The sequence below is a fragment of the Chanos chanos genome, chromosome 4 (genome assembly GCF_902362185.1).
Source record: "Chanos chanos chromosome 4, fChaCha1.1, whole genome shotgun sequence".
Taxonomy (NCBI): domain Eukaryota; kingdom Metazoa; phylum Chordata; class Actinopteri; order Gonorynchiformes; family Chanidae; genus Chanos; species Chanos chanos.
In genome coordinates this window covers 53221099-53231881 of record NC_044498.1, presented here as the reverse complement: position 1 = coordinate 53231881, position 10783 = coordinate 53221099, and the positions used below count along the sequence as shown (strand labels likewise).

Here is a 10783-nt window from a genome sequence, read left to right as displayed (position 1 = left end):
CAGCAACCATGGATTTTTCTCTCGTAAGAGCACAGAAATGATTAGGCCTATTTTAAAATGTTGATATGCGCACATAAGCCCTTTTTTATTAAACAAATAAATAAACACCATTAGATGACCAACTGATCTAAGAGTCCTGAAATATTTTTAATATAACTCGTGGCTTATTTTGCAAGATGCTTGCATACGGTTTAAGTGGTCTTGTACAATATGAACACGTTTTTGGATTACAGGTTGCGTTTGAGTTGCGCAGATTTGCGCAGACTCTGCTAGATTCATATAATATACCAGACTTCATGGCTGGAATAACGTCATGTTCTTGGAAGTCTTAATGTCAAGAGAACAGTGATGGACTTATTCATAAATTAATCGGTCTTTGTTTATTTATTTATTTATTTTTGCAAGAAAATATATTTGAGTGAACATAATCTGCGCACATATAACTGTGTCAAACACGTCCAGATTCGTATTGGCCAATCAACCACCACAACGAGATCATATGATTTCTGAAGTTCCTTGAGCACAGTTGCAACTGAGATTTCCAAACAATGGTGGTGTTGAAAGGGATACCCTCTATACTGTCCCCAGAGTTACTGTTTGCTTTGGCAAAAATGGGACACGGAGATGAAGTGGGTAAGTGGCGTACAGAACCTCGCGAAGGAGATAAACGTGTAAAGACATTTGTGAAAGAACAGTTTATCTCAGATCTGTGTTTCTAAACCAAGTCCACTTCTCATTAATGCTTCATGTAGTCCTCGCAGATGCAAACTTTCCTGCGTCCTCTGTTTGCAAATGTGGTCCGATGGAGATTAGAGCCGATGGTAGGTTTTTTTACGTACATAAGCTCAATATGGTCTAGTCTATGTGCCTCCGTAGACGATGATTAGTCATAAAGTCAAGTTGTATAGTCAAGTTGTTTCAGCGTCTCGCTGCGATGACTCACACAACTTTATTTATTTACTTATTTATTTAGGCATGCAGATACCAGCGCTCTTGGAAGCAATACTGAAGCTATTTCCTCTTGATTCTTATGTTGAACGCCCGGTAGGCCACATTCCACCTCCCTGATGCCTTAAGCTGAACTTGGGCTAATGGAACCTTACATTCAGGACCTCAGTTCCTGTTCTAAAGAAACAGAAACTGACACAGTATTATAGAAAGAATAATCCTTTTAATAAGCTATGAAAAGGTTCTGATACATCCTCCCTTTCTTCATATAAAACTACACTGGTATTGTTACACTGATGGGCGTGTCTTTCTCCACATAGAGCTACACTGGTATTGTTACACTGATGGGCCTGTCTTTCTTCATATAAAACTACACTGGTATTGTTACACTGATGGGCCTGTCTCTCTTCATATAAAACTACACTGGTATTGTTACACTGATGGGTGTGTCTTTCTTCATATAAAACTACACTGGTATTGTTACACTGATGGGCCTGTCTTTCTTCATATAAAACTACACTGGTATTGTTACACTGATGGGCCTGTCTTTCTTCGTATAAAACTACACTGGTATTGTTACACTGATGGGCCTGTCTTTCTTCATATAAAACTACACTGGTATTGTTACACTGATGGGCCTGTCTTTCTCCACATAGAGCTACACTGGTATTGTTACACTGATGGGCCTGTCTTTCTCCACATAGAGCTACACTGGTATTGTTACACTGGTATTGTTACACTGGTATTGTTACATTGATAGGCGTGTCTTTCTCCACATAGAGCTACACTGGTATTGTTACACTGGTATTGTTACATTGATAGGCGTGTCTTTCTCCACATAGAGCTACACTGGTATTGTTACACTGGTATTGTTATACTGGTATTGTTACACTGGTATTGTTACATTGTCTGACTGTGATTTGGCCTTGCAGGCAGCTGTTATGGATCTTGTTGAGAGTGATAAACAGAGAGGTCTGAAAGTCCCTGTCTGGGATACTTACAGTAAGCTCCTGACTGATGCAGGGTCACAGGTACGTCCCTACAGCTCCACCACACACCTCAGACAGACCAAAATATTCCTGTCATCTCTGGCTGAGAATGTCCATTGTCCTCTCACTCAGTTTCTTATTGTCCTAAGCTTCCCCGACCCTTATAACGGGAGGACTTAATGTTTTAAAACAGGCTGCAGCTGAGCTGTACCTCTAAGGGGTTTGATATGAAGCACCTTCATTCAAGTCTAATTCATCCCGTTCATTTATCTGATTTTCCTCATGATTGTCATTGCCTGTGGTGTAACAGTGAGGAATACAGTAATAATGCCCTCACACTCCAGAAGTCTTCTCCGTTCATCCCACTGCTCTAACACACACTCTGTTTCCTGTGTGTGAAGGGCGATTTGGAGTTAGTTGAAAGGTTTGCCTTCTATGAGCGAGCCAGGAGAGCTTTCGCTGTGGTGGCTACAGGGTGAGACGTCCTGTTCATTTCTTATGGACTAGTACAGAATTGCTGTTGTTATTCTGTAGCCTCTGTGCTACCTCCTTAATGCTTATCTCACTGCTCCTTCTGACAGGGAGACGGCTCTCTATGGCAACCTCATCATTAAGAAAGGAGTTATACCTGCAGGACAGTTGTGTTGACCGTTCGGGTCGCTACACGAACACTGCAATGTCAAATGCATGACTTGTACGTGCAGGTGCAGGAAATCTCAGCCAATCAGAGTACAGACAGAGGGGATGATTATCATTGTCTATGAGCTTTTAAACAACTTGCTGAGCAAAACTTGAATTTATCATGACTGCCTTTGAATGTGTTTTGACCCAATGACATAATTGACACCTTGGTTCAGAGTTTTTGGTTAACTACTGAATACTAAATTTCATGATTTGAATTTAAATTGCAATAACATTCCAAATTCTTATAACTATTTTTGAACCTGGTATTGCTGTTCTGTTATTGTGGTTTAATTGTCTTGTTGTCTTTGGATGTTAATAAAACAAGTGTACACATTTGAGCTTTTTATTTTTTTAATTTCTGTAGGGAAAACTGTTATTAATACATGCTCATCTCAACATTCTTAAAATGGCACTTACATATATTTTGTATAAGGACATGTATAATTAAACATCATAAATTAAAGCATTTTCCATGTCTGCATTCTTTATGTGTGAAGTGTTTATTTGTGGTACAGGGCATCCCTGTCTTCCTCTGGTTCTGTGTATTTTCTGTTTCGTTGCTCTGTTAGCTCCTCCACCTGCTGGACCTGTTGGATCAGCTGCTCTCTGATGTCTCTGTGGTAAAGCATGTCCATGTCCTCCTCTGGACTGCTGTGAACCACGTTCCTGCCTCCTCCCTCCGTTCCTTTGGCTGCGTCAGGTGCCTGGAGAACCTGGGCCATGGGGCCAGAGAGTTCCGGAATGTTATGGTAGACGTCGTCCATGTCTTTCTCTGGGTGTTGGTATGGGCCTCGCTCGTGACCTCTGACCTGAAAGTAGTCTTCAGGCCCAGGTCTGCCCTCAGAGTGTCGTTCCTCATTGGGATGGAAGAGTGTGTCTTTGTCCTGCTCTGGCTGGGCAAATTTCTGCCTCTGAAACTGTTTCAGAGATTTCCATATCAGCATTCTGGGGTCAAAGTCGACATCAGCCAACGCCATGTCCTCTGGTGCCTCCACCTCCTTCATTCCCAAAAGCTGCTTCCCGTTGAATTCCTCTGACCTGGAATGGAGAAAAACATTCAAGCTTAGAGATGGAGTTTCTCAAACAAACAAACAAACAAGCTATTTGTTTTTCTCATGGGATAATCTGTTATTGCATTCTCTGTGACAAAGCAACTGACTGTTCTTCATACTGTAAGAGCCAATTGTACATCAGCAGAGCAACAAAGATTACTCACAAAATGGTGTTCTGAGCTGCGTTATCAGCAACTTTTCCCTGGAAAAGTAAAACACACCCAAGTCAGAGCACCTCAACAGTATTAAGTTCTGTTGAGCTTGAAAGATGTGGAAGTGGCATGTTTTCAGTAAAAACACATCCCTTGTCAAAAGTCATTAGGAAACATTCTGCCTCAAGTTAATCGTTTGATTACATAGACAGGCAGAGTCTGGGGCCACGATAGCTATGCGCTGATATGACACTGAAACGTCTCATTTAAATTCAGACTCTAAACGGGTCTACTGCATTACTCTGTCCCTTCTGACATGTTCCACAGTCACTGTGACAGCACAACAGTTTTAGAAATGAGTCCACATTCAATCTCACTGCTCAAATACAAGTGATTCTCACAGCAAATCAGAGGAACACAAAGAATACACTACAGAACATGTACTTTTCTGTACAATTTTGTGTACAATTTTGCAGTGAATTAGGAGAGTATTTTTAGCGTTGGGAGAAAAGCTGTTGTACTATCATATAGTAAAGTTATGCTGAGGACGTACCCAGAGTCTGTGTGGCTTGGCTGAGATGCCAAGACACATCATGGAAAGACAGATCAGAAGCGAAATCCTTCAAATCAAAAATGAACAAGCAGAATAACAATCAGATTAATAACAATAAAGCAGCTATGTTATTAAAATACTTTCGTGCAGTATCCTGCACTCCTCACAGACGGAGTGTTTTCAGAGCTGATACTCACCTGGCCATTGTGATGGTTCGTATGGCACTGAACAGAGAGTGAATCGTTTTTATAGGACAACACATGGTCACGGGTTTGTAGGGTAGTAAAACAGACCAAAGGTCTTATCCTTAAGTACCTGCTGATGATCTTTGAGCCTTCATACGAGATTCTTCTCTTTTTCAACCAGCCATGAGAAGTGACTCAAAATATTCAAATTGTGGGATGATGAGAAGGCCAGGCTTGGATACAGTTTATTAATGACTTTGATTTGATTTGTTTTTTTGAAAACGTACACATACAACTGCATAAACATTCCATCAAAATGAGGGTCCTCTGAGTGGAATATTGAAAACATATGCAGTGTGAACTACTCGACAACCAATGCCACTGCACTACACTGCACCGCACTGTCAAAATTATGCATTTCGATTGAAAAAAAAAAGTCTTCAAGTGGTAACCAGTGATTGAGATGTTTTTTTTCTTATTTATAATTTTTTTTGAGTGACACTTGCAAAAGTAGACATCATGAGCGTAAATCAAGCAGACCACAGTTAAGAGCACAGAAAATGGTTCTTTCTGGATAGATGGCCAGATCTGTTCCTTGTAAGGTTTTGTGTTGAATTTGGATTATTTATATTTCATTTGATAAAGCACAGGTTCATTTTCACAGCATATTCCAGTAACCTTGTGCAGAATATCAACACAAATGTTTCTCTAACATTTTATAAGGCAGTAACCCCCAAAATAATAGGAATAATATGCACTGTTTTACACTAACATTTCAGAACTCAGTGGGAATTGGAACTGGCATGATTTTTAAGAGCTGGGACTATCTGGTGAGTGTAAATATGAGAGTGTAGCTTAAAATTTGTAAATTTGAGCAACATGTAGTCTGGAGTCTCCTGTATTTCAGTGAGTAGCGTGAATATTGCAGTGATTAATGTGGATATTGCAGTGAGTAATGTGGATATTGCAGTGAGTGATGTGGATATTGCAGTGAGTGATGTGGATATTGCAGTGAGTGATGTGGATAGTGCAGTGAGTAATGTGGATATTGCAGTGAGTGATGTGGATATTGCAGTGAGTGATATGGATATTGCAGTGAGTAATGTGGATATTGCAGTGAGTGATGTGGATAGTGCAGTGAGTAATGTGGATATTGCAGTGAGTGATATGGATATTGCAGTGAGTAATTTGGATATTGCAGTGAGTGATGTGGATATTGCAGTGAGTGATGTGGCTCACAGTCCTGACAGATGCTGCATGCATATAATGAATTTTGACCAGGTTTGGATTAGTCACTAACAACAAAGTAAATGAGTTTTTGTTTCTTTTTTACTTGACTTAAGATGAGCAGGGAGAAGGCAAAGATTTGCCTCTTATTTTACAGATCTACAAAATACACATACATGCCAAGCTGATGATCACTTTAATCCATCAGCATATCCAACAGTGAAAACAGAGGGAAATCTCCCACCACTGACAAAACAGACAGAATCCAACAGACAGAACCTACTCTCCCATGAGAAATGGAAAAGTGTGCTAAAGGTATAGAACAGGTGTAATAAACTTACAACAGCAATTCTTTAATGAGAGGCAAAGTTTGCCTCCAAGTATAACAACTACTGGACTTTGAAACAATCGCACAAGAAAAATGCCTCCAATTTGGTTCCTGTTATTCATTTACCCTCACATGTAGATGATCTGTAGCAATGTACTGTCTTAAAAGAGAGAAGAGAATGAAACTTAGAGGCCTTGTTCAGTACGATCATAGAAATGTTTTACATTTTGTCATACCTACTGAGCCTTTTCCATGGGCAGTCATCCGTATTCCTGTTTCCTTTGGGAATTGTTAGTGACTAAAATCAGCGCTCCTGCAGAACCAGGCAGAAAGAGCCAAAAGACGGGGCTATGATCTCAGAACCTCATTAGCTGGTGCCAACCCAAAATCAGGCAACTGTTTAAGTAATGAGTGGAGATAGTGGATCACTGCAAACCTGAAGGTGTTTGGGCCTGTCACTGTCTGGCTCTGGTCCATCAGCAGTGCTTCAGGTGGTGAAGTGTTTGGATGACTGAAGATGGTAAGGAGGTGTTTTGATGAGTAGAGGTGGTAAGGAGGTGTTTGGATGAGTGAAGGCGGTAATTTATTTATAATGATCAGAATTCTGGAGAACAGAGTGATTTTAAAAATCAAAGATTTGACACAAGGCTTTTTTGACATGAGGAAACCAAATCTGGCCTAGGCCTTCAGGCAGCTCTGCTAAAACCAACGACAGAAATCACCCTAAAGAGGAGGAACTGAGTGTTAAACGACTTACATACATTTGTACATGTTGAAGTTTTATGCATGTATACATTTGTCAGTGTGTGTGTGTGTGTGTGTGTGTGTGTATGCTGAAGTACAGAGTTTTATTGTTTATTATATGATTCTCCTATTTATCTCTGTCAGCGTGATATTCACTTAAACTCAAATATATTTCAGTTTTGATACTAGTCCATGTCTTGTATTTCAAGATCAACTGTTTATCCTTTGATGTGTCAGTCTGATCTACTGTTTGCTTTGTAAAGTTGTCTCACATTGCCAGAGGATCTCATATTTGTTGTTGTTTTTGGAACCAACACAGACTAAATACATCCAGATGAGCATTCATGAGCAGTGCCTCAGTAGGATTTTACAAGATAAAATCATGAAACAATAAAATCTCAAACAGAGAAAAATGAATGTACCAGTATCCTTTGATCCATTAAATTCATATGTTTCTTTAATATTTAAGTATCTCGTATGTATTTCCTACTCTGACTGTTGCAGTGAAATGTCCAACACTTTGATATTTCAGCCGCTCTCAATCTCTGAGAGCTCTCCGGCCTCTGAGTGCTCCAATGCCAGGTGCCTTTTTCACTTACGTTAGGGTTAGGGTTAGGGTTAAATGTCTTTTTTACTTACGTTAGGGTTAGGGTTAGGGTTAAATGTCTTTTTCACTTACATCTATACAGCCTTAAATTCTTCCTATGCTTTTTCAGTCACGGCAACTTTGGAGTATGAGTGATGCTTGGCAATCAGTCTTCATCCATGTTCATTGTTTAACTCTGGTCTTTTGCTTTCTAAAGCCAAGGATTTTGCTTCAGTGAATGAATTCTTGATGTTAGCCTGTGTTCTTTTGACTGTGTTTAGTCCTCAGCTCTGTGATTGTCTCTCATTGTTTTGATGAGTGTATTAATATGATTTCATATCCAGTGGTGGAATTTCCCATCGGTTTGTGAAATTTGAACTTACTTGTGCCCAGGACTTTCTGCTTGGGTTAGACAGTTCATGTGCCTCTCAGTTTCAGTTTCAGTTTGGCCTTGGCTGGCACTGAGTATAGAAACCAGCTGACATCCAACCCACTTTACGCCCTAACGTCTGCACGGATCTCCATCACATCGCGCTGATAACAACGTGATTGTTTTGATTGTGAGGCCATCTGTGACTAATGGCTCCATCCCATTCGATATTTAGATGTTTTGTGCTTAATGATGACCCCAGCTCCACCCGTTCCAGTGAAAAGGACATTAGACCATCACCTGTACCTCATCCTAGTGAAAAGGACATTAGACCATCACCTGTACCTCATCCCAGTGAAAAGGACATTAGACCATCACCTATACCTCATCCCAGTGAAAAGGACATTAGACCATCACCTGTACCTCATCCCAGTGAAAAGGACATTAGACCATCACCTGTACCTCATCCTAGTGAAAAGGACATTAGACCATCACCTGTACCTCATCCTAGTGAAAAGGACATTAGACCATCACCTGCACCTCATCCTAGTGAAAAGGACATTAGACCATCACCTGTACCTCATCCCAGTGAAAAGGACATTAGACCATCACCTGCACCTCATCCTAGTGAAAAGGACATTAGACCATCACCTGCACCTCATCCTAGTGAAAAGGACATTAGACCATCACCTGCACCTCATCCTAGTGAAAAGGACATTAGACCATCACCTGTACCTCATCCTAGTGAAAAGGACATTAGACCATCACCTGAACTCTTGCAGCCTGAGCCAGTCTGTCTGCTCTCATTGTATGTTTACGCTGCGTGTCTTTGCGTGTCTGACAGCCTGGGCTATTTTACAGGTTGTGGACACAGTTAGGCCAGTCCACACTCCCAGGCAGACTGTGACTTTGACTCTAAGGAAACTCGCCCGTGGCTCCCTGAATCCCTGACTGGGATTTCCCTGTGGATTCTTCTGTGTTTTTAACATTGTTACAGTTTCTGTAAAATCAGTTATTTTATGGTGTGAGATCACACCATAAAATAACTGGTTTTGTGCTACATGCTTGGGGCGGGGCAGGGTGGGGGCGTGGCTGACCCCTCCCCTGAGGCCCTCTCACTGTGGTTGAGCCTGCTAGGGCTCAGACCCTGACAGTGTAGCTGTTAAGATTGCTGCAGCACACAGATCTGCTCACTCTGACATAGGAAGACAACAGCCTGACAACAGATGATGTTTCTTTAAGATCAGTAAAAGACATCACACATCTAATAAATTTAGATGTCTAATAAATTGCCTAATAAATTGCCTAAGAAGCAATATTACTTTCCTCACAAACTAGTCTTTTGTATATTGCTGGATTCACAGTTGAACCTCTCCTTGTCTGGGGGTTTCATCCTTACACAATGATGAGTCAGAAAAAACTGTTAAGAGCTATTGACTCCATCTTTACTGTCACGTTCACCAAGTTTATATCTGAAATGTGCACAGATTCTGCAGGCGGCCTGAGCCAGTTTCAGTAAGTTATTGTCATTAGAAGCTGTTAATGACATGAAATGGGGTGATAGTCCACTGCTCTGTTAAACATCAGTGCTGCACATTTTGCCCAACCACGGATGAGATAAGTGCATTATCACTGGTATATATATGCACGAGGTTTGTAAAGCACCCAAGCTGTAGAAGTATGATATATGTACATGTGCTTTGTCATGAAGGTAAAATTAACTAGTTGGATTATCCAGGAGCATAGACATGCTTTTGTTTCAAAATATGTGAAGGCGAGCTTGATTTGATCTCATTTACTCATAAAATGTAAACCTGGATTTATTATTGTTGGCCCGGCTCTGGGCTCCTGCCGCGTCTGCTCTCTTTTGAGCCTGTCCAGGAATGCTCCAGCGCTCCACGCCTCTGAGTCTGAGCGCTTCACAGCGAAAGATGAGCTCAGTGAGAAATCCTGCCCATATTTAGCAATGAACACACGGACTGTGACTACTGTGGTACACACTGCTTACTCAGGGATTCTGAGAGCTGAAACAGACTTTGAAAATATCGATATTTAGACAGATTTCTTTGTGGAAAATGAACGGTGGAGAGCATTCGTCATTCCAAAAAGTCTGTGAGTGAGAGGGAATCTGAGAGGACTTTGTCTTGTTTATTTTTCCAGCTCCTGTTGCTGTCTGTGTCTGACATTGTTTTTATAAGTCACTGAGTCATTAGAGCCACTGATATGACACAGTCACAGAACCATCCAAATGGAAAAGAAATGCACTGTTCACATCAGAATAGTACACGTCACACAAATGTATCATTCCTCTTTCAGTTTCCCTTTCACAGACTATTTTGAGAAATACTGTGTTGCCGAGAGGCCTTGGGGTCGATTTCACTGTCTTAACTAAATATACTATAGGTGCATTACCAGCTCAAAACGTGTTATGGGGCAGCTCACCTCTCTGATCTTTAATGGTCTCTTTTTATTTTTACACTGGGTTCTGTTTAGTTATCCACACACCAAGATTGAAATTTTCTGTCAAACAAATGCCAAGAAATTTGATTTTGAACAGCGTATTGGACATCTATCTGAACTGTTACAGTTAAATTGTAGCTTTAATGTGGAATGAAACAGGGAAATCTGATATACATGTACCATGGACAAGATTATTGACATAGAAAAACACTTACGAGTAATATTTCTGGTCACCATGTTTTAGTGGAGCAGCAAAGGTACCAGTAGATTGGGAATTAAGGACAGTGAGTTTCTTTCTGATAACGGAACAAAAAGATAACATTTTCAGTCACAGATAAAACTGCTTCATTCAAACCTTTTTACATAATCTATTCAAATTAAAGAAGAGGGAGAACTGTGTTGTGTAGATTTTTAAAAAAAAAAATGTTCAGGGTCATTTATATGGTCATATGGATGGTGTTGTGAACGTCTTAGGGCAACATCCCCAGTAAAAAAAAAGAAAAAA

The 10783-nt window shown here is 40.5% G+C and overlaps 1 protein-coding gene across 2 annotated transcripts; it reads left to right on the top strand.

The window, feature by feature from the left end:
- The first annotated feature begins 539 nt into the window (after positions 1-539).
- fuom (fucose mutarotase) lies at positions 540-3015 on the top strand. Of its 2 annotated transcripts, XM_030771953.1 has the most exons (6): positions 540-633; positions 753-821; positions 974-1044; positions 1881-1979; positions 2339-2412; positions 2519-3015. In XM_030771953.1, the coding sequence occupies exons 1-6, from the start codon at positions 549-551 to the stop codon at positions 2583-2585; spliced, it is 465 nt and encodes a 154-aa protein (XP_030627813.1). In that variant the 5' UTR covers positions 540-548; the 3' UTR covers positions 2586-3015. The 2 variants fall into 2 exon arrangements, with proteins under 2 accessions (XP_030627813.1, XP_030627814.1); XM_030771954.1 differs by lacking the exon at positions 753-821 and having other exon boundaries at positions 541-633.
- Positions 3016-10783: the final 7768 nt, after the last annotated feature.

What these genes read in the sequence shown, in the direction of transcription:
- fuom (XM_030771953.1), top strand. Translation starts at nt 549, where the DNA reads ATGGTGGTGTTGAAAGGGATACCCTCTATACTGTCCCCAGAGTTACTG. An exon ending in TGACTGATGCAGGGTCACAG is followed by an intron (nt 1,980 to 2,338) that starts GTACGTCCCTAC and finishes CTGTGTGTGAAG; the next exon opens with GGCGATTTGGAGTTAGTTGA. An exon ending in TTCGCTGTGGTGGCTACAGG is followed by an intron (nt 2,413 to 2,518) that starts GTGAGACGTCCT and finishes TCCTTCTGACAG; the next exon opens with GGAGACGGCTCTCTATGGCA.